Raw genomic sequence first — 25,371 nt, 5'->3', positions numbered from 1 at the left:
AAGACTTGAATTAAGTTTAATTAATATTATATAAATTAAATTTATAATGTTTATACAAAATCAAAATAAAAAATTATTTAAAAAAATTCAAACAATTTGTTTTTAAAATTTTTGAAAATTATTTTTAAAAACAACTTACCAAATATATTTTTTTGTTATTTTCCTTAAAAATAGTTTTTAAAAACTAGCATATGAAAAGATGCCCAAAGCCCTTGTATTTTCTACTCTCTCTTATAGAAAAGAAATAATCACCGATGTCTAAACTTTGGGTATAGATAGGGCTGTCACTGTAAGTGAGGTGTTAGCGTTACCAAGATGGGCAAAGCATAGAGTGAAAGTGGATCCTCCGTTTTCCCTCCACCAGAGTTTATCCAAAACAGATGGAAAGAAGATAACGCATTCCCAGTGAAACTCACCTCTATACCAAAACAAACCACATAATGTAAAATACCCATCCTTTTCTTCTTCTTTTTTTTTCCTGTTATTTCAATGGCGTCTCTGCCTTCTGTTGCTGTTACCCGCACTCCCAAGAGCGAATCTGAATTCCGAAAATATTCCGCCAGTTTTCTTCCCAGCGAAAAGGTAACGGAACCCAATTCACCATGTTTACAACTAATTCTGACGAAGATGCTTCAATTCTGACTTGTATTTGAGTGTTTTTCTTGCTTCTAGGAGCTGAAATGGATGCTCCTTTTTGGGTGCGAAGCAAGAACAGTACTTCCATGATACTAATCTAAGATTGTTGAATTCAACTGAAACGCTTTCAGTTTCAGTTTTTCTTCTTTTTGTGTGTGTGTGTGTGTGTGGTTGATTCAGTCTTTTTCACACTGTAATTTTGTTGAATTTCAGAGCCCGAGTGTCTCTTATCAGCGAAGCACCCAATTAGATGGAGTTTCAGAGGCAAGGTGTCTGGACTTCCGAGAAGCGCTCTCTTTTATAAGAGAAGGCACGAAGGTGGAGTCAGCTTTTTACGTACCCATCTTGCAAGAATGCATCGACAAGAAATTGGTTTCAGACGCGCAAAAGATTCATGCCCACATCGTAAAAACCGGAGCCCACAAGGATGCATTTCTGATGACCTTCCTCGTCAATGTTTATGCCAAATGTGGGACAATGGAGACTGCTCGAAAGGTTTTTGACGAATTGCCTCGCAGAAACGTGGTTTCATGGACGACCCTGATGACGGGTTACGTTCACGATTCAAAGCCGGAGTTGGCTGTCCAAGTCTTTCGAGAAATGCTGGAAGCAGGAGCTTATCCCACCAACTACACTTTGGGAACTGCTTTGAGTGCTTCTTCTGATTTGCACTCTAAAGAATTAGGGAAGCAAATCCATGGTTATAGTATTAAATACAGGATTGAATTCGACGCTAGCATTGGCAACTCCCTTTGTAGCTTGTACTCAAAATGCGGCAGCTTGGAATGTGCCGTTAAAGCTTTCAGGAGGATAAGGGATAAGAATGTGATTTCATGGACTACAGTTATATCTGCTTGGGGCGATAATGGTGAAGCTGCAACTGGTCTGCAATTTTTCGTTGAGATGCTTTCCGAGTGTGTTGAGCCCAATGAGTTCACACTGACCAGTGCCTTGAGCTTGTGTTGTGTAATGCAGAGTTTGGACATTGGGACGCAGATCCATTCACTGACCATTAAACTTGGGTTTGAATCAAATCTACCCATAAAGAATTCTATCATGTATTTGTACCTCAAATGTGGGTGGATCCATGAAGCCAAGAAATTGTTTGATGAGATGGAAACTATCAGCTTGGTCACCTGGAATGCGATGATTGCAGGGCATGCCAGGATGATGGATTTTGCAAAGGATGACCTTGCAGCACACCAGTGCGGAACTGAGGCACTTAGCATTTTCCTGAAATTGAATCGGTCTGGTATGAAACCTGATCTGTTCACCTTCTCAAGTGTCTTATCTGTGTGCAGCAGTTTGGTGGCCTTAGAACAAGGAGAACAAGTTCATGCTCAAACCATCAAAACCGGGTTTTTGTCAGATGTGGTTGTGGGAACTGCTCTAGTGAACATGTATAACAAATGCGGAAGCATTGAGAGGGCAAGTAAAGCTTTTGTGGAGATGTCTATCAGGACCTTGATATCATGGACTTCTATGATTACAGGTTATGCCCAGAATGGCCAGCCTCAGCAAGCATTGCTGCTGTTTGAGGATATGAGATTAGCAGGAGTTAGACCAAACAAGATTACCTTTGTAGGTGTTCTTTCAGCTTGTAGTCATGCTGGAATGGTTGATGAAGCATTGGATTACTTTCAGATGATGAAAAATGAGTACAAAATCACTCCTGTGATGGACCATTATGCATGCCTAATCGATATGTTTGTTAGGTTGGGTCGGTTAGACGAAGCTTTTGATTTCATAAAAGAGATGGATTTGGAGCCCAATGAGTTTATATGGTCGATCTTGATTGCAGGCTGTAGAAGTCAAGGGAAATTGGAGTTAGGGTTTTATGCGGCAGAACAGTTACTCAACCTGAAGCCAAAAGATACAGAGACCTACAACCTTTTGTTGAACATGTACCTTTCAGCAGGGAAATGGAAGGAAGTTTCAAGGGTGAGAAAAATGATGAAAGAAGAGAAACTTGGAAGATTAAAGGATTGGAGCTGGATTAGCATCAAGGACAAGATTTATTCATTCAAACGCAATGCCCGGTCACATGCACAGAGTGGGGAGATGTATGAATTGTTGGGGAACTTGCATGAGAAAGCAAAGAGTTTTGGATATGAATGGGAAGAAAGCTTAGAGGTGACCGATGAGGAGGAAGATGCTGATGAGGAGAAGGCATTAACTTCCATTGTTTATCACAGTGAAAAATTGGCTATTGCATTTGGGCTGTTGAACACATCAAATGCTGTACCAATACGGGTTACGAAGAGTATTAGCATGTGCAGGGATTGCCACAATTTTATTAGGATCATCTCGTTGCTGTCTGCTCGGGAAATCATCATTCGGGATAGCAAGCGGCTTCACAAATTCATCAACGGACACTGTTCATGTGGAGATTTTGGAACTCTAATCTGATCTTTTTTTTTTTTGCTTCATTTGTTGTTACATGGGCATTCAACACCGGTAATCACCCAATGGGAATAGCTTACTTGATGTGGCCGTTTTACCTTTACCCAGGATGACTACTCTTTTGTAATATTTTTCTCTAAATAGAGCTGTTGCCAAGGAGACATAAATTTAAGGCGTTGTGGTTCAACCACATCAACAAACCCCAAATCTGTTATGAACTTGGTGCTATTTACCTCCCACGAGGACTAATTAAGTCCCCTTTGTGATTTTACAGGGAATTTGAACATCAAGTAGGCAGCATAATCACCAATACAAAAATAGTCCTTTTATTCTGTGCGACAAATCATACGTCGTACATGGATTTGATTCTGAAAACAATCAAAGTTTATACTTTTGCCGGGCATTGGACCATAAATTTAGATTTGTAACAAAGACTTACGGAGTTCATTTAGTTTTAAAATGAAACTCCCAGAAGCTCCTCCTGTTGGTAATCATACGCATTCTTCTAGTTATCATCTCTCCTTGCCTTCAACGTCCGAGAACTTAGAGAGCCACAGTGATAGCCTGCCTGGAAACAAATTGTATGCAGGAACAAAATAAAAGGTGAGAATGGTTAATAGATGTGCAAAAGAGATTTACCAATATAAATAACTTCAAATGTTACAGTTCCTATAATGGAGACTTGCCACTGCTACATTTTTGAAAAATTATGACTGAGAGTTGGAAGATTGAGAGCAAAAGAACCCACTTTAATATCGTATAAAGAATTTCTAACATGTCGATGTTTAGGAAATTCACACATTCACAAGTACAATACCCCTTATGGTTTAGCATGTGCTTCTTACATTTCAACACTAGAACTTGACAATGCTTAAAAGATTCTACCACATCTTGTTGAACGCCATGGACCAAGACTTGTAAAATTCTATATTAGGCTACAGTGGATTTTCTAGGTTTTCAATAGTTGATTTCTGATATAGCCTAAGGGTTAATAAAAAAACATGTCATTCATAAAAGGTAAGCTCAAGATTGAGGACATAGTCCTTGTTAATTAACGTTTATGCCATACATCTCCAGTTTGCAAAATATGAATAATCACAAAATGATAAGGAGAATAATGATGAAAGCTAAAAGAAAATAAGCAGCACCTGGAGAAGAAGAAAGGAACAAGAGGATGAAGAAGAAACCAATAAGAAAATAAGTGGAACACAGAGAGGAAGACAAGTTAAGCTACTTATACAGCTTATGCTGAAGTTAAAAAAGATATAACTCGGAAAAGATTCATGAAATAGTTTAAGTGCCAATGCAGAAAATTAGACCTAGATGTATGTTTAACATCAAAATAGCAAGAACAAGTGAAAAATATGGTATGCTGTACAGCAATCCAAAATAACAACAATGCCTCAAAACTCAACTATATAGGGTTTGGCTAAATAATACTTCTATACATTCATACACATATAAGAATTTAAAACATCAGTTAAAATATCCATCAGTATTTTAAGATATTGATATTTCAGATGGATACATCAACATTTATGACAGATGTCCAATACCTCATCTCTAGATGTGATTTTATTGCTTCAATTCTACAGACAAAATGACAACTATCACAAATGTCTGTTTCGCGATCCAGAGTGTGACATACCTTGTCCTTAAAGACTACTTCAATCTTTATATTTCATTGTTTCTTTCTCAAAACCAATAGTTGGGAATTGTTTTGCATACTCCTCGACCTCATGGCGGAGCTTCGCAATCTCAGATTGAGTTTCGGCATCTGACTGCATGGTTGCCACAAAGTCCTTCAACTTTGTTCCTGGTTTTATGATAATCCAAGATGAGTACAGTAAGCATACAAGTGAAGCAATAGATATTTCTCATTAGACATCATCACAACATAGACAAGATTGACGAGTCTCTAACTGATGGTTACAGAATCAATAACCTTTGCTGTTAGCTTTGATCTTCAAAGCCAACTTGACAGCAGCATCAAATAACTCGGCTACTTTCACAAAATCCTCCTCAACAAATCCCCTAGATGTAAGAGCTGGGGTTCCTGAGGTGCCAACAGAAGAGAGATGACTTCATCAAAGTGAAGTAATTATCTAGCAATCAGTAGAGGCAAGAGAAACAAAGGAGGAGTACACTACCCATTCGAATGCCACCAGGAACCATGGCAGACACATCCCCAGGAACAGTGTTTTTATTGGCTGCAATGTGAACTGATTCAAGAACCTTTTCAACTCTAGAACCATCAATACCCTGTAGAAAGAAAATTCCACAACACATAATTAATTCCATTTCTCATGCTAAAAACAATTTATACCCATCCTTTATATGCGAACAATATTTATCTCAGTTTCTGATAGAAGCCAACTTTCCAAGCTGAGAATCTATAGTGTTTGAAATGCTTTCTATTCATACAATCTACCATAGAACACCCTTTATCAATGGGGTTCAATATTTCTGGCTGCATTCACGTGCAATGGAATACATTCCCTGCTGAGATTCACTTTCATGGAGTTTATTTAGGAATAGAATAAAAACTCTATCAGCATAATGTCCATAATATCCTCAATTATCCATAGTTTTAATGGAAATTTCCTTTAAATATCGCTGAAAATTGTTTCTAAATTTTTTTACAGAATGCAAAGGACATCAACCACCATAATATTTCTACTTGAATCAACCTTATTCCCATCCCCTCTATATAGGGTTAAAAGATAATATTTCTGAAGGGGAGAAACTTAAAACTTGCAGAAGCAAAATGATGCCAAAGCAAGAAGGAACATTCTCCTATTACCTTGTTTTTCAAATTCACCAAGACTAAATGGTTATCAGTTCCGCCAGATACAAGTTCATAGCCTTTCTCTAACAGACTCTGCAACCAAAAAAAAAAGAAGACTTTAAAAGTGTAAACTTCTCCAAAATATCAACAAAATTAACAAGAAAATACTAACTGATAGTGAAAAATGTTAAATGTAACTAGCATAACCAATGAAAATTGGCAAACAAGAAAAACTGCATAAATGTAACTAGCATCAAGGAGCCTTTTACCTGAGCAAATGTTGAGCAATTAGTAAGGACTTGCTCTTGATAAGCCTTGTACTCTGGAGTCATGGCCTACAACCACAGAATAGTCAAAGAAATGAATCAAAATCAGCTTTGAATGAAATGAGATCCAAAAAATTGTATTCCAGTTGGAAATACTTTAGATAAATAACCTGTTTCAATGCAACTGCTAAGCCAGAAATAGTATGATTGTGTGGTCCACCTTGAAGTCCAGGAAAGACAGCCTGATTGATTTTGTCTTCATAGTCATACAACACCTGTAGGATGGAATTCAACCATTGAAAAATGTGTGCCAGATAATTCACTTATGAATTTTGCTTTCAAAACTGAAAGAAACCATAACCAATTGGGGAAAAATGGTACAGGAATAGCAATAGTAAGGGTAAGCAATGCTTGCAGCTAAGGTATCTAAAGCATGAGTAACTTCTAGTGTTTGTTGTCTTTTCATTATTTTACATCAAGACTCACTTCTTTCCCTTGTTTGTTGATCTCTTTAACCCCCTTCCTGAAGAATATCATTGCTCCACGTGGCCCACGTAGAGACTTATGTGTTGTGGTTGTCACAATATCAGCATATTCAAAAGGAGATTGGATAACACCAGCAGCAACCAACCCACTAATATGTGCCATGTCTGCCAACATGACAGCTTTCTGCTTGTCACACACCTGTTAAATCCTAAGAATTTAAAGTTACACGATTTCTAAACATTTAGACTTTAAAATAATAATAGAGAACTTTAATGTTGTGACTATGATGAACGCAGTAGTGTCCCTCAAACCAAAATCTCTTACCTTGCGGATACGTGCATAATCATAAAGACGTGCATAGGCACTTGCGCCAGCAACAATTAGTTTTGGTCTGAAGAGGGCAGCACTTTTCTCCAACTGCAATGAATATTTTTATTTCACAAAGTCAACTTTCATTTTATTTTATTTTATTTGTTTGATAGGCATAAAGTCAACTCTTTATAAACAAAATTGGAAATGTAATTTTGTGAGAAATATATGATATAATGTGCAGAACGAACACTAATTAATCTGCCCCAAACTGAAGAGGAAAAAGGAAAACTATCCATGAAAAAGTAAAATAAGTTTCAATTTTCATACTATCCACATTTCTACATGGCACAGACATTTAGAATTGTAAGCCACTGGAAGGACAAAACAATTCTGATATCATGCATACGAAACTGCATTTTATCTCTTCAACACTTCAAAGTATATTACATATTGGGGTTCAAACAATATTCCATATCATGTCCAACATCCCATGAGAAAAGAAAATCCCCAAGGTATTTTATCATCATAAAATGAAATGTAAAGCACCGTTTGCAAGTAATTATTTCTCCTTAACTTGTAATCACCACATTAAATCATTTGTGAATAATTCTCAGCATTTATGCAAATAGTTTCTGCAGATTAGAGTAGCACAGGACTTCATCATCTTCATGCCAAATGATCAACCTATTTCTGATGTAGAAAATCTTGGCAGAACTAAATTATGTACAAACAGTGTATTCACTATAACTAAAAATGGTAGCATACCATATTTGCATCAATTGGAAGAACTTCCATAGATAGATAGAGAGAGAGAGAGAGAGAGAGAGAGAGAGAGATGTAAATGCACCTGGTCATAGTCAATATATCCAGTTTTTTCATCCAATCTGTATGGCATTGTCTCAAAAAATATAGACACAGCAGATATCTTCTTGGTGTCGGTCTGCAAAATGTTAAAAGAATGATGAAAAGCTAGCACATCAGATACTGAAGACAAGCTTTTATCAAAAAAAAAAAAAGGAAGAAGAAATTATTCCTCAAATTCTTTCCATAGGCATACATAAGGAGCACATCAAACCACAAGAAAAAAATCTAACTCTTAATTGTTACAGAAATTTCCAGGTTAAAAAACCACTAAACCACCTACTTGGAGTTCCTCTAAAATAGATGACCATAAACATGCTACGAGAGCATCAATAAAGTAACAATGTGATAAAATTAATGGTTTATTTATTGGGCTTATTTTTCAAGAACAAAGATAAATGCATGATAATGCTCTCTCACTTGATTGAAAATATATTTGGAGGGAGAGTTTTAGGATTTCCATAGGCCAAATACACATTCACAGACATATTACTCAGCATATATAAGATGACAAACCATGCAAATGTGTGTTATGTGTGTGTATACCTGTAGAATATCTATTGTTTTATTAACTTCTCAACTCTCCAACAAAGTACAGAAATTTCCATTTCAGTTTTCCTGATAAATGCGTTTGCTTAGGAACCATGTGAAAGGCTGAACTCATGAGATGCATAGGAAACAATATTTTTATTCCAACTCAATATTCATGTATATCATTAAAAAGTCTTAAGGATTATGGTTCCTAAGGGGTTTCAAAATTATTTCAATAGAACAAGAAACTGTGGGTGACAACGGAGGTTTCAAGTGGAAGCGATAAAATATGGTAATGAGTATTGCATAAAATACTTTATGGAAGTGCTTTTATTTAGTAGAAAGAGGAACATCATAGGTACTCACATTTTCCTGTATAGAGTGAGTTTTGATGCATAGTTATTTGAAAATTCAAAGATTTTGCTTAATCAATGCCTGACAAATGCACAAGGTAACATTCACTCATCTTCCAACTTTTGGATCATCCAAAATTGTAGAGGTGAACAAACTTATTTCATAATCATCAAATTAGAAACTTCTATATCCAATAGATTAATTTAATAACAACATGCTTGGTATTACAATTACACCATACACCACATTAGCAAGTGCTGATGATTATCAGCATATCCAAACTACAGAGAGTTAGTACTATCATAGAAAGTTCAAGTGCTTCTTTGGTCGCTCCTGAAAGGATTGCATTTTTCATCTCCAAAATATTTGAAAGCACAAAATAACCCACAAAAGATATAGAAACTACAAGAAGTAAGAACTAGGGAGAAAGATCATGGATAAAACAGTAATTAAATTAAAGTTGCAGAGCCAGTCAGAATACACTTGCTTATTATTACTTTCCTTCCACAGTAGTATTTTTATTTATTTTTTGACACTGCACCATGCCTCCCCGTACCTTAAATTCAAAATCTACCAAAAGATTTTATAATGTTCCTTTTTTGATAGGTAAGCTTTGTAAAATTATAAAAAGGATATTATAATGTTATGCATGTAAACACATCACATGTGTCATTTCTAACTATTAGAGGAAAGAAGAAAAGAAAAGCACAAGTCAGAATTGAATCCAATAAAATTTGTCTTGGTTAATCACCAAGAGCAGGACACCATGTTCAAGTTTGGCAGGCAAAAGTCTTAATTGAAGGAACTCATAAGCACCTGATAACCATGTGAAAGATGCCCACCATGAGGAAGATCAAGTGCCATGATTCTCTCATGAGGTTTTAATAATGCCGTGTAAGCTTGAAAGTTGGCAGGGGATCCAGATAATGACTGCACATTGACTGCCAAAAAAAATAAATAAATAAGCTTTAAATAAAGTTGGTGTTCAGAAATATGTCTCTTTACGTGGGAGCGGACAAATAGATAAATGATTTAAACAAAAAATAAACGTGGCATGGAGAAACTCTATGAATGTTACAAATTCAAATCCATCAAACCAAAATCTTCTGACTTCCTCCCTGTATCCAGATATGACATTATTCAACAAGAAAATCATACAAAAATGAAAGGATAAAGCTAACATAATTATAGTTTTAGTGAGTTGGTAATGTTATCTTCAAGCACAAAGAATTAGCAAGCTTCCTAGTTCACTTCTCATCCAAACCAGTCAGAAAAGTATGGACAACAAATTTCCACATATGAAGCAGTAATTTTATAGATCTCTGATAGTTCAACACCTGAGCAGTCACTGTAAGACAACTGACCAATCTAAATCGCTAGATGGTCCCACCACCTAACCAGTTCCTCCTATTATTGTACTAGAAGAACTTATTCACTTAGTCCCACAACCCATATCCAGCAACTCATTTCTATTAGTAACAACAGAAAGAAGAAGCAATAAATAAAGGCCAGTTATTTTGACAAAATGTAATATTCAAAATTGGTCAAGGCAGCAGAAAGTCAATACCATCCTTTAAGAATAATTTAACTGGAACACTATTGTTTCCTGCTAACAGGGCCACTCCTTTCTCAAAATTAGAGTCTCTGATTATATAAACATGCAGTCATTGCATTGATCTCAAGCTATTTTTCAGTTAAAGTCTCCAAAAAACTGAAGTGCAGTATAATGCAATTGTTGCAGTAAACATCATCAGCTAACTGAAAGAAAAGAAAGCAAGCTAGGATAAATCAAATGCCCGGTTCGTTTACCTCCCCATTTTGCAGGGTCCAACTGGAAAGCTTCTAATGCACGCTTCTGACATAAGGACTCTGCCATGTCAATATACCTGAAAAAATACAAATCCAATATTAGCTTTATTATTTAATTATGAAAATAAAAGGTGATCATCCTGAAGAATAATATGAGCAACAAAGTGGAAAGGAAATTGAAAGTAGCTCCTCGTACTCATTTCCTCCATAGTATCTCGCACCAGGATACCCTTCACTATATTTATTAGTCATGACTGATCCAACGGCTTGCATTACAGATACCGATGTGAAATTTTCTGAAGGAATGAGTTCCAATCCCTACATCAAAAAATTCAATTCAAAATCGTAATGTAAGCTTCAAATCAAAGTCCACAGTCCTCTGCAAATGGTGATCCCAAAAAATTCTGAACTCAAAACAATTCCAAATTGTGTTATTCCAAATCATATTCAATATTTCAAATTTAACAAAAAGATCACATCAATTATATCTCTGAAATATAAAGAATAGTTGTCTAACCAGAAAGATTAATCCATTAAAAGAAAAAGGATTGGTCATACACCTTCCATTGCCTCGCTTTCTCGAGCTCAATGATGTCAGCGATTTCCGGATCAACAACCTCAAGCGGAGCATTCAATTGTTTTGTCCACTGAAATCAAAAGTTTTAAACCATGAATTCGAATGAAACAGAAATTCAAAATCTGCCAGCTCTACAATGAAAGGAAACCCTAAAGAATCCTAGATCTTGTGAGAAAGAAAATGCATTTATCAAAAAATTCTTATCATTATTACATCGGAGAACATTATAATAGAAATTAAGGAAGATAAAAAGGAATCGCTCACAGTAATACGAGATTTCTCTTTTTCGCAGACAACTTCGTTCGGGAGAGATGACTATGAAACAGATCACACGAAAAACACGAAGACAAAGAGAATAACAAACAATCAGAGGTCTGCTTCAAATCACACAACATCAACGAGTTTGAATGTATAATATATAGAAATTCAAAAGAACACCATGTAGTAAAGGGAACCGCCATTGATAAGAGGCCCAATCGGCTTCTTGACGGAAGAGGCGAGTCCGCGAAGCGCCATTGCCATCTCTCTCTTGCTCAGCTTGCTATTGGGCCTTTCTCATAAGAGGTAGTGGGATGGGGTTGGTGGCGATGGTGATTGTTAAAACAAAAAATTATATTAAATTTATAAATAAATAAATAAATAAATAAATGGAACCACCTAAAAATAGAGTAGTCACTAGTCACTGCTAATTTTTGTTGAATCCTGATTGAAGGGCTTGTCTCATCTTAATGGCCTTGAATTTATAATTTTCTAAAGCGTGGATTTAAAGTCATGCCTCAAAATGAAACCCACATATTTGGTAAATGTAAAATCTTAACTAACTGGATTACTTTAATTAATAAAAATCACACTAATCTTTTTCATATACTTTCAATATAAGATTAGAAAATTTGAGACAGAAAATGAGGAGAATATGTATACGAAAAGTTGTTACAAATAAATTAAGGGTGTATTTGATAAGAAAATAGTTTTTTATCATCTAAAATTAAAAAATAAGAAAACAACAAAAAAAATAATTTTTTATTTTTTGTTCTTAAATAATAAAGAACGTGTTTTTAGATAACAATTTATATATTTTTAATGTTTTTAATTATTTTTTAAAAACTATTTTAAAATATAATTATACAATCATATAAAATGATTAAAAATAAAACACTCCTTATCAAAATTATTTTTAAAATATTAAAAATATTTCAATTCCCAAATAAATTTCTTTTTCATAAAATATTAGAAAACAATTTTAAAAAATTGTTTTTCAAAATTATTCTTAAAAAATAATTATCAAATATGGTCTAAATTATTATGTTTGATATATTTCTTTTTTATTTTTTAAAATAAAAATTATAAAATTAAGTAAACTATTTGAATACATTTTTAAAAAATTTAAAGAGAGAAAAAATTTTCACTTTCACAAATCATTTAAAATTTGAAGAAAACAAAAAGAAATCATATATGTTTTATTTTTATATAAAAATTATTATATTTATAAAAAGATATTTTAAAATAAGAAATAATAAATATAAAATATTCCAACGCATTTAAATAATATATATTTTTCTCACACTTTTGGATTTATCCAAAGACAAAAGGAATTTTTTTAAAAAATTTTTTTTATTAATTTTCACCAACTAACTGGCAAGTTTAAAGTTTTTCTTTTCTTTTGTAATTGTCTAATTGATGATATACGCATGGGATTAATTTTCAGAAACCGGACAAGATTCAAACATTCCATTAAAGACAAAGAATGTTTTTCTTAATTAAAAAAATTAAATCAAAATATGGTAATCAACTTAAAGGGAAAAGTGCTGCCGCCAGAGTAGCTGTTGTCTCCCGCGCGGCTTCCAAGGCAAGCGGCGTTTGTCCAATAAAATTGTTTGGACGAGGCGCCAAAACAACCAAAAAAAAAAAAAAAAAAAAAATTGGAACAAGAGAGTTTTGACCCAAAATGAAACATTTAAAAAAAAAAAAATTACATAAAGCAAACCGATTTTCAAAATAATGTCCAATTTAGTGCGCTTGTATCACGTAGGTTATCACATCATAAAATCGTAGTTAGTGACTATAGTTTTATTTTTTTTTAAACGATAAAAACTATAGTTATCAACCATGATTTTAACTTTAAGTTTAAAATCATAGTTGTTAATTATAACTTTGACTATTTTTAAAGTAATCAACAACGGTTTTAACTTTAATTTATATATATATATATATATATATAAACTATGTTGTTTGATTTAAAATATTTAATTTTAATTGATCTCATTATTTAAAAAATAGTAATATATAGAATTAAATATCTGATGTCTTTAATTTGATATAAAAATATTTTTGTTTAATTTTATTAAAATAATTGATACTATACTTAATATAAATATAATTAGTTATAAATATACTATTTTATACCCTCATAATGAATAATATAATATTATTTTGTAACTTTGTTCAAAAATTAAAGCTATGCATTTGTACAAAATATAATGACTTCCATTGGGTAAATATGATTGGAAAATTACTTAAATACAACAAAAATATTTTTTTTTCCATTTTTTTCCTTTCAAAATGGAATGGAAAAGCTTAAAGTTTTAAACTTAAAATGCCAACCTAATAGAATTTGTTTTTTCACTTCTTAAAATATAGAATTCTAAAAAGAAAATACATTTGTTTTTCCAATCAATTCACTATTTAGTTTAATTGTTTTGGTAAATCGATGAAAATGTTTTTGGAATATTTTTGTAAATTCATTGAGAATAAGAAAAATGTTCCTTATTGGGTACTAACGAGAGTTTTGGGCAAAAATGATTTCTTTAAAACAAAAAATTCATAAATTAATTTTATTCTCATAATAATTTTCAAAGTGATGTGTGTCTTATTCATGTGGGTATTCACACCACAAAACTGGTAATCACGATTTTTGAATTTTTTAAAAAATAGTCAAAATAGTAGTTGGTAATCATAACTTTAAATTTAAACTTAAAACCAATTTTTTAAGTTTAAATTTCAAATCATGTGAATGTTCAAGTTATTAAGTAGTATTAGTTTAAGAATTATTTTGATTGGAGGTTTAGACTGTAATTATTTTTTAATGCATTATTTTTTCTATATCAATATAGTGTTGTTGTTATATGTAACTAATTAGTCATAATTATACTTAGTTTAAATTTAAACCTAAAACCAATTTTTTAGATTGTCGGATTGCTATATGTAAGTGGTATATAATATCACACATATATAAGTTCAATTTAAGTTTAAAATTTATCATATTTTCATTTAAATATATAATAATTCGTTCATAATAAAAAGTTAACAATACAATACAAATGAAAATAAATGCAAAAACTAAAAAATAGTCCTCAATGAGTGCCACATGATGGGGTCTTCCTCTTTCTCTGTGGATGCCTACGATACAAAGACATTTTTGTCGAATCTATCTATGCAATCTATCATGTCTCATAATGTATAGGTTGAGATGAAACTGATGGAGGCAAGACTCAACATTTACGTGGACCATGTCGTCGCCTACGTGGGCATACATCTAACTGTGTAACATGTGTAAGGGTATGATGCATGGTAGTCTCTATGGGAAGAGGTGTAGGTAATGGTAAGGTGATAGATGGTGAGGTGATCTCAAGTACAATGATATCTGATATGGTAGCATCTAAGAGATGTGATATAGGAAATGGAAGAATGACATCTGATGTAGTGGTAGCTGGTACAATAACATCTGATATAAAGAACTCGAGAAGAGGAGATATAAGTGATGATAGTGTGGTGACATGTGGTGATGGTAGATTAGTTGATAGTGGGGTAGTCTCTAGTGTAGTGACATAAGGTATAGTGTCATATATGGGAGAAAATACAAGAAATGGTAGAGTGGTATCTAATACGACATGTTCTAAGGGAGAAGGTCTCGGTGAAGGTGATGGTAAAGGTGAAGGGGGAAGTGTGGAAGCCTCAGGTGCAAATGAGGTAGATGATGTGGATGGTGCTAACATGGTCTCGGGTGGATGCACAGATCGTCGAGGCTGTCGACTAACTCGCCCACCATCTCGCTTATTACATCTCCCTCGGCCTTAAATAAGTTGCATCCTAACTGTAGTGGCTGACACATGTGGTCTCATGGATGGGTCTGATGATGTAGGCGACTGACAGACTGAATGTATGCGATGCCCCTCTCCAATAACATGCAAAATATCAATAACAATCCGATGAATGTCGCCTGATGCACTTGAAGTAGGCCCAACATATTGACTAGCAATCTCAACCATACCAGTGATCTAAAAAAATAAGAAAAATAAAACAGATGAAGATGATTTTTTGTTAATTATAATTTAATAAACCATTTCTAAATTAAAAAATCTTACCAACAATTGAGTAGTTGTTGTTGTACTATGATACCTTATATGATCTCTATGGAGAGGGAGTGTGATCAAACGTCGTGTAATATGTCGGTACCACTCCATATATGGATCATGAAACTGCATACCACCTGTCATTGGTGGTGCTATTGCAATACACTCCGCACGACTAGCCCATAATGTTATATATTGTGCATGGAATGCCCCCCAATCATACTTATGTTGTCCTCACCTATCCACAGAATGGAGGTCTTGCTCTATGGAACAAGATGGAGGTATCCCTGGTTGGAGGCCAAATTGTCACAACATTTGCTTTGGTCGATGCCACTCGCCAATGTTAAAGTAGATAAGATGTGACATCGTTCGCCAAATCTCCTAGTCTGCTAAAGATATCGCTGGAAGATGGACAACTAAGTCTCTCATATAAGGCTCCCATAAAACCTGTTAAAATCAACATTTGACATTAATAATGTTAATGTTTATATGCTTAAAAATAGCACATTACATCTTATATGTACTTGGTCATGGGCCTGTGCATCTAATTGGTCTCGATAAAATGTCAACACACATGATAGGTTTTGAGCCCATGATAAAAGTACTTTCCACCTACATCCTAACAGATCAGCTGGTAAACCCTCGTCTAACAATGCCTCATCCTGTAATCCTTGGTCTTCATCCAATAATCCATGGTGTACCCTAATAGGACCCTCAATTGGTAAATCATCGGCTACATCATGATCTAAATGTTGAACTGCTGGAGGGGCTAGTGGTCGACCAAAATTTGGTCGACCCACGTGGAGTCTATCCCAAGGCCATAATTGGAAAAAATGTAACATTAAAATCTTATTTAAATTATAAACTTGAAGCAATTAGAAATTATAATCTTATGTGAATAATTAATTATACTTGTAATAGTGTGACACATCCAGCAATATCGGTGACACCATCCAAACTCGTTCGACACAACTCCTTATATAGGTGTGCTAATACCGCACTGCCCCAACTATACATAGATGTCTGAGTCAAGTCTCTAAGCAGTGAGAGATAACACATATGGATGTGGGTACCCTTCTTGTCTGTAAATAGTGTTGAACCTATGAGTGCTAATATGAAAGCTCGTGCATACCACTCTAATGTGGCATCATCTGAATCAATTAGTGGATGAGAGAATTGGTGACATAGTCATCGTGTCGATATCGTTAATTCTTTAATCTCAGATGTAGGGGAAGTCACACCTAAAAGTTCATAACATAGCAGTGACCAATCTATGTCACATGTGCCAGTGATGGGAAACCCATGAATACGAAGTCCTAATATGATAGCAACATCCTATAAAGTAATGGTCATCTCCCCAACAGGTAGGTGAAATGTGTGTGTTTCTCAACTACACTAGTGATCAGTCCCCAATCTAGTGTAATGTGTCCAATACGGTATACACCATAAAATCCAGATCGAATAATATAAGATTGAAGACGAGAATCCATCTCCTACTCCCACTCCCACATAAACCTATATATATGTTGTCGACAAGTCAAAACTGAAGCAAACTGTAAAAATACAAATAAATCATTTTAGATAACAAACTCCAAAATTTTTCATTCTTTAAAGAGATATTATGTGCTTTCATATACATACCTGGCCAGAGTCAACTAAATGAGACCTATGTCTATCTTGTAAAACCAAAACAAATGTAAGTAATGGATCTGGATCAGAACTATGTCCTCTATACTTCATATCTATAACAAAATTGTGAAGATAAATAAATAATACTTATTGTTTTTAAATAAAAAAATATTTATAATGGAAAAGTTTTAAAAATTTATGGAGTTTTCCCTATATTAAGTATATATCAATTTGATAAATTTAAGTAGATCAATTCATTTATGACCAAAAAACAAATCATACTAGTCTAAATTAAAATTAGAAATACAAATACAATGGAGTATTTTGTTAACATTTTTAATAGAAAATTTCAAAATTTTGACAAAGTTCCCCTGTAGTATGGACATTATTCCAATACAAATAACTTGATTATGCAAACAACATCAATATTTATAATCAAACTAAAACCAATAAATAAATGTAGTATCATAGTAGCTTACATCACAATATCCAATAAAATTACATGCATACATCACACGGTTTAATCAACTCTGTTACTGTTTTGACAAGAGCAGCAATTGTGGCTACTTTGTTTGCATAACCCACATGTAATAGAAGTCTTGCCCTCTCTAATATCATTTCATTATGCAAACGACTTGATTTAGGTTGTCCATTTGATACACGTTTCATCGACTTAAAAGACACGATAATTGAACCATCATAAGGAGGCCACTCATATACATTGAAAATAGAATGAACAAGGGTGCCCAATCATTATAGTATGATTGTGTATTGTAGTAGTGTTGAACAAGTGGTCTAAAATCAACTGAACAAAAATGACATGTTGCTAGAATATGGCTACATGGGAATCCATATATGAGTGTTTTACCACATGTGCGCAGATGCTCATGTAAGTTGACGCAATATGTTCGACCACCAGTTGAGTTACTCTTAGTACTCCCTCTACTAGTCTTCACATAGAATTGTCTTTGGATGTGATCATATAAAACAATCTCATGAGATCCGCCTTAACCACATTTGCCTTAATCTTAACATCAACATATGGAGTGTATTCCTCATTTGAAGCAAGTCGATTAGTACCTTGTTCCTTTCTCATATCAAAGTAGATATTTAGCCGAAAAAATATCAATTGAACCAAAATAGTTACGGGTAAGCTATGAGCCCCTTTAAGCACACTATTGAACATTTCTGACATGTTTGTAGTCATGATGTCATACTTTTGACCTCCGTCATGAGAGAACGCTCATTTCTCAAAAAAGATTGCTTCCAACCATTGTTATACAACTGCATTAATCCTCCAAATTGTGTTCATATGTTTATTGAATTTTTCAATCTTAGCTGCTAAGGTTGCTTTGCACATCAAATTTTTCAATATTTTATCCTTGAATCGAGTCATAAAATTTCTGGCAAGATGACACATACAAACCCTATGATATATGTATGGCTCAGACCAACTAAGATGAACATCGTTCATTGTAGCCATAATGCCTGGATGTCAATTTGATATAACACAAAGTCCCCTCCAATGAGTTACTGTAGTTCTAATACATGCCAAAAAACATCCCCAACTATCAATATTCTCACCCTCTAATAGGGCAAAAGCCAATGGGAATAACTGATTATTTTCATCACAACCCATAATAATCATTAAAGTGTCTTTATACTTCCCATACAAATGTGTATCATCAATATTGAGTACAGGCCGACAATGTTTGAATCCTTCAATAGATTGATGAAATGTCCAAAAAACTCGTTGAAATATCTCTATATTCTCCATAATATCAAGAAATGTTTTTGAAATTATAACACATCCTAGATTCGTCTGCTTTAAGGCAATGAAAAAATATGGTAGCTCTGCATATGACTTATAAAAATCACCAAATAAGTTTATAAGTGCTTTAAGCTTTGCTTTAGATGTCTTTTTGTATGATATTTGGTATCCGAATTTCTCCACAATACTTGCTTGAATAGTAGCCACTGACAATGTGAATTGTACCTTAATCATTCACTGGATATGAATAACAGTCAAGTTGGAATCTAATTGTTGATAGTCCCAATTCAAGCAGGGATTTACACATTTGTGCAAACCATTGTATTTATTGATTGCAAATAAAGTTGTACCTTTTACGCCCATAGCACAAAGTTTCCATGGACATTGAGATTGCTCAACCTTCTTGCATCTTAAGACGAACAACTTTTTAGTTGATGAAATAACAACGTATTCTTGGTGTGCACTAATAGAGTACAACTTCGCAGCATGTTAAATATCTGTTTTTGAATTAAAAACTTGGTCAACCATGAACTCTCCACTTGAGTTTCCAATATCAATGTTCCCCTATGGGGCCTGGTCACTTAAAACGACATTACCAATGTTTTCTACATTTTCAAACTACAAAGATGGTGTCGAGTGATACTGAACAAGGGAAAACTCCATTAGGTCCTCAGGATTTGGGTTATTTGACATATTACAACCTTCCCAATCCACGAAGACATATCTCTCTTGTTCACTTTCCATTGCTTCGTGAAGAGCTAAGAAAGATGAAACAACATTAACATTATTGTTTTCCTCATCCCTAAATTCGAATACCTCATGGCCATCATGTTGAACATCTTCTGCTCTCTCACTTTGATCATCACCTTCTTGGGATTCACATTCTTTTTCATTTTCATTTGCTCTACATTCATAAGTCATTGCAACTGGGGCACTACTAGGTCCACAATCATACTCAAATTCCTCAACATTATTATTTTCTCCGAGTATGTTAATAATCAATGAAAATAATAACAAGTCTTTGTGTTTTGAACTTAACATACTTGTTTATTAAAATAATTACAAAAACACACATACAAGAATGTTCAAGAGAAATTGCATATAATCTTTTAACACGTGAATATACAATTATAAATAAAACACCTTCTTACACATTAGGGGGGAAAATATAAATCACTTCATAATAATAATTTTTTTTATTTAAATAGTTATATATGATACAAATATATTCATAGATAAATATTTGATAAAATTTTTATTTAAAACTTAGATAGTGGGTTATAAATCAATAAATGTTTGGCTAAACAATTACACGAATTTCAAAATTAAATAAAAAATAATCCACCAATATGTTTTTTTTTTGTTGATAAAATATCATATATTAAAATAAAATTAAATATTATCAACCATTAAATAATATATAATTTAAATAATTATGTTGTTATTCATAAATCACTTGATATTTGATTAAACCTAAAAGTTGAAAAAAATTTTAAATCTCAAAATTAAATAAAAGATAACTCACCACAAAAAAATATATTAATAAAATATCAAATACACAATTATAGAAAAAAAATCATTTATATATATATAAACATTATTTGAATATTAAAAATGAAAACAAATAAACATTTTATAAATCTATTTAATATTAATTTTAATTATAGAAAAAAATCATTTATAAATTAATTTTAATTTTAATTTATAAATCTATTGAATATTAATTTTAATTTTAATAAAATTGATGCCATCAGAATGGCCCTTCTCAAATCAGCCACCAATCATCAAATGTAGACTTGTAACCTTATTGGTGTACTTGAGGTGAAATCGTGCTTTCCTTTTACCTAGCTGAAACAACTCAATCATTTCTCTTGTTCTTGTTGTGGATTACGCCAATTGGTACAAGGTAATTTTGGGAGTATGTTTGTGGCCTTGCAACAAATCTAGGCATGAACTCAACTGACCCCTATAACTACTTAACTATCTTGTCTTCTCATAGTTTTGCTCAATATTTTATTTTAGCTTCAATTTTTTTTTGTTTATTTAACCATGTATCCGTGATTTTTTCTGGAATTTATAGGATATCAAAGGCGAAGTTAACTTGGGTGCTACTAAAAAATCTTTGCCTATGGATCCATCAATTTATGGGCCAGTAATTTTGTAATCAAAATTAGGACTAGGTGGTGCAGGTAACATTGTTTTACCCTGCATAAAAACTAAAAGATATTTTTATATGAGCATATTTTTTGTGCTACTATGAGTAGAATAATGATTGATGTTATTTCCTCTTTTGTAAATACCATATGGGTCCATAGTGGTGTTAGTGGAATAACATAGAATAAATTGGACACCTTCTATTTTTGGTTGAGACAAATGGCAACAACTAAAAGTTAATATAAGAGGAGGGCTAATGGCCTTGATTTAAGGCTTGAAAATCTCATATGACAGTTTCAAGATTATTTATGGTTTTTTCTTGTGAGGTTTTTTAGTCACTTAAATGTGTTTAATGGCCTTAATACAGTCTCATAGATGCTTTTATCTTCTAAATCTTGTCAGTACTAGGTTTTATGTATTTAATACAGTCTCATAGTTGTTTTTATCTTCTAAATCTTGCCGATTTTCATATGTTCCACCCATAAACATTGCTAGCTTATTATGAGCCTAACAAAGAATTAAAAATAAGGTTTTCAACTTGTGGTTATAGCAAATCAAATCCCAAGAATAGCCGAACAGAGTCTAAATCAAGTAGAGTTGAAGTATTGAAAATTTTAAACTTTGTAGTTTGAGACTTCTTAAAGGATACAAATAATGTCTTAAATCTCTAGACTAGAACTTGCTCATGATGACTCTGTTTTAATCCTCATAATTTCCCTTTTTCTAGCTCTATCTCCCACCACTGGATCATATTCCCGAATTTTAAGGTCAACCAAACAATAGGGAATTTGAAACCCACCAAGTAAGAAAAATATCATAACATTCAGGACCACTAATGAAGCCCACTAGCTTTATTTTATTATAGAGAAATGGGTCCATGGAGTGACTCACATTGTAGAGAAAATTCTGATATTATTTTCTAGAGTTCTATCCCACCCAAATGATAGATCAAACATGCACGTTTTAGCATTATTTTCCTCTGTTTTCTAGGCAACCAAACATTCCTAGAATTTGGAGAATGATGAAGAAATCGAAAACAACCCCACACCTTCAATTTCCTAGCTTAAGATAAAACCCTATTCATTGGCCCTTGAAAAGTGGAGTACTCCTATTTTTTTATATTCCTATAACAAAAATCAGCGCTCGTCCCCTTCATTTTTAGAGTTCTTCATTTTTGGAGTTTGTAACTGTGGTTCCCTTCATTTTTGGTATCTTTAACAAAAAAAATTGATGGCGGCTCCCCATTCCATATCCATTTTCTTTACTAAAACAAAACATTTTTCTTTCTATCAAGCTCACAATGAAAATAAAATAAAAAACCAAACACATCTTTACCAAGCTCAAGATGAAAATCAAATAAGAAACCAAACACATCTACAACAACAAACTAAAATACGTGAAAACCAAACAGATTTACAAAAAAAAAAATTATGTTAACTGAAAAAATCATAAATCTTACTTGACCGATGACAGAATAAGATGAAAATTTGAAAAATATTGAATTTGAGCCAAGAATGAATCAAAGACAACCAGATGCAATGGGAAAGACGAATAAGAAGACAAAACCATAAATGTAAGAAACCTAACCGAAAATGGAAAGAAACTGAAAAGGATTCAAAACCGTAGTTGGTAACTACGGTTTTGACTAATTTAAAAAAAATTCAAAACCGTAATTGGTGACTACGGTTTCTTGACCTGGACTTCTACGTAGCACAGACCCACTAGATTGGACATTATTTTGGAAATCGGTTTACTTTTTATTTTTTTTTTAAATATCCTATTTTGGGTCAAAACTCGGCACAAGAATCGTATTTAAATATTTGGTGGGGCTCGTGGATCTCATGGCGACTTAAAACCTTATAGCTAATTGTTTTCGAAAATAATTTTTAAAAAATAATTTTTTATAACCGTTTTTTAAATTTATTCTTTAATTTTTATAAAATAAAAATCAAGAAAAGTGAGATTTGATTTATTGATGAAAAAAAACCCAAATTTTTTTAAATTAGTATCATCTTCGTTTATTTAAAAATAATTTGAAATACATACATTTTTTAATGAGTCATCCAATTATTCATAAAAATGTTCATTTACTTGTCATGTCATCCAAATCAATTGACAATTAGACTCTTTCATATAGATATTTCCCTTCCTTTTAGATATTATTATTATTATTATTATTATTTTATTTTTAGATCATTTGGGATTTTTTTTCTCTATAAACATTATAAAGTAAGAATTTGAAAAAAAAAAAAAAAGAACTTATTCTAGTATTAATAAATTAGAAATAAATTCATGTGCTTGATAATAAATAAACCAATAATAAATTTATATTTATTATATAATATTAATAATTATTTAATATAATATAGAATAAAATTTTTTGTAAGAGTTTTTTACATATAAAATGTTTTCTCATATTCTTGATAATAAATTTATATTTATTATATAATATTAATAATTATTTAATATAATAGAGAATAAAATTTACTGTAAGAATTTTTCACATATAAAATGTTTTACAATATGGTTGTACTTTGATATATAGTATAAAAATAAATAAATAAATAAATAAATATTTTATATTAAATAAATTAATCATAATTAAAATAACTATATATTATTAAATTTACTATTTATTAATTAATAAACAACCTTATTACTTTTTGAATTGGTAATTATGATTAAATAATATTTATTTGACAATACATTCCTCTTAAAATTTTACAAAATAGAAAAATATTACTCCTATTTAAATAAGATCTTTTTTTTCACAATATTTAATAAACTTTTAGAAAACTAAAATAAGAATTTTAGGATGTATTTGTTTTTAGAGAAAAAAACAATCCCAAATAATAATAATAATAATAATAATAATAATAACAACAACAATAATAATAATAAAATATCTAAAATGAATGGAAGCATATATATATGGAGGAGTCTAGTTATCAATTGATTTGAATGATATGATAAGGGTATTTTTGAGAATAATTGGTATGTATTTCAAATTATTTTTAAATGAATAAAACTAATACAAACTTAAAAAATTTGAGGTTTTATATATATATATTCATATTAGTGATTCAAATCCCATTTTTCTCATAAAAATATGTTTGGAACCTAATATTTTTAAATATATTTTAATAATAATTTTTGTATTTAATGTTTTATTTTTAACCATTCTATATATTTATATAATTATTTCTTAAAACAACTCCCGTAAAGAAAACAAATGAAAACAATAAAAAACAATTAAAAGATATATTCCCTTTTATTTTTGTATCCCTCATATTTATAAAGTTTGGGACTTCACTTGTAGTAACAGGGAAGAAATAGTCGATGGGAGAATAGGGTTGCACATTGAGGTTTTAAAGATGGAATGACACTTTACCCTCACTTATTAAAAAAAGATCATTTTGTCCAAGGTCATATGGAAAGCACATGTCATTCCGTAAAAAAATTAATATCATGATTCAAAAAATGCACATTACATGTAATTATAAGACATATTTCGAACTTGAACTGAAATGTATATGACATGGGAGGTAAAGTGTAAAAACTAAAAAGTTGCACTTTCAAGAAGTACATTGGCTTAAAGTACACAAATCCTACGGCACGTTCAAATATAGAATATTGGTAAGGAAAATATAAGGGTAGATATGTACTTGAGAATTAATGCTACAATTTAAATCAGGGAAAAAATGTTTCCTAGGTTGATTTGAACCAAAATGACAAAGACCATCTGGACATTGTTTTAATCTTTTTTAAAGCAAATCATTGTGTAGTTATTTAAATATATTTCGTAAGAATATGTTCAATAATAAATGTCATAAAAAGAATTTTAGAGGGTTTTACTAGATTTATTTTTAAGATTTTATTATTAACATTTAAAATTATAGAAAAGAATAAGTTTATGATTATGATTTCAAAAACAATTAAGATTTTAATTTTGAAAAATAAAAATTATAAAATAAAGGTGGAATCAAACAAGGGTATAAATATAATGATATATTTTAAAAAAATTATTGATTTTTTTGCTTAGTGCCCTTCTTGCTTGGTTTTAGGAGGAAAAAAATTGCATGTCTAACAATAAATATTTTGAAAAGATATTACTGGTGAGATGACATAAGTTTGAAGTTCCTTTAAAAAAACAAAAATAAATTTATTATTAAATTCTAACATTTATAAAATAAAAGTAAGTTTAACAAACACATCTTTAAGAAAATAATTGCAATTTTAATTTTAAGAATGAAATTTACAAGATAAAAGTCCAACCAAACAACACTTTAATAGTTTATTTTAAAATTTAAATAAATGGATTTGGAGCAGATTTGAGATTTTTTTTAAAACCTGGATGGGTTTGAATATTGTCTTATCCGATCTCACCCCACCCCAATTATATATAAAATTTAATTTAATTTAATTTAGTTTTTATTTTTTTATTT

General features: G+C 31.9%; 2 protein-coding genes across 3 annotated transcripts; one reads left to right on the top strand and one right to left on the bottom strand.

Annotated features, from left to right (window-relative positions):
• Positions 1–251: 251 nt before the first annotated feature.
• Positions 252–3,206, top strand: LOC100252407 (putative pentatricopeptide repeat-containing protein At5g52630). The gene is made up of 2 exons (XM_002283632.5): positions 252–582; positions 850–3,206. The coding sequence occupies exons 1-2, from the start codon at positions 490–492 to the stop codon at positions 3,043–3,045; spliced, it is 2,289 nt and encodes a 762-aa protein (XP_002283668.2). The 5' UTR covers positions 252–489; the 3' UTR covers positions 3,046–3,206.
• Positions 3,207–3,339: 133 nt separating this feature from the next.
• On the bottom strand, positions 3,340–11,731 carry LOC100245411 (serine hydroxymethyltransferase, mitochondrial). Of its 2 annotated transcripts, none has more exons than XM_002285569.4 (16): positions 11,462–11,731; positions 11,288–11,338; positions 11,007–11,093; positions 10,643–10,764; positions 10,447–10,523; positions 9,454–9,578; positions 7,739–7,831; positions 6,904–6,996; positions 6,580–6,777; positions 6,264–6,368; positions 6,097–6,162; positions 5,843–5,920; positions 5,190–5,301; positions 4,985–5,095; positions 4,688–4,855; positions 3,340–3,607 (listed from the first exon to the last, which is right to left on the bottom strand). In XM_002285569.4, exons 1-15 carry the CDS (start codon positions 11,543–11,545, stop codon positions 4,707–4,709), a joined length of 1,551 nt encoding a protein of 516 aa, XP_002285605.1. In that variant the 5' UTR covers positions 11,546–11,731; the 3' UTR covers positions 3,340–3,607; positions 4,688–4,706. The 2 variants fall into 2 exon arrangements, with proteins under 2 accessions (XP_002285605.1, XP_010664446.1); XM_010666144.2 differs by having other exon boundaries at positions 3,340–3,603.
• Positions 11,732–25,371: the final 13,640 nt, after the last annotated feature.

The sequence above is a fragment of the Vitis vinifera genome, chromosome 18 (assembly GCF_030704535.1).
Source record: "Vitis vinifera cultivar Pinot Noir 40024 chromosome 18, ASM3070453v1".
NCBI lineage: Eukaryota > Viridiplantae > Streptophyta > Magnoliopsida > Vitales > Vitaceae > Vitis > Vitis vinifera.
This window is presented reverse-complemented; position numbering and strand designations above follow the sequence as displayed.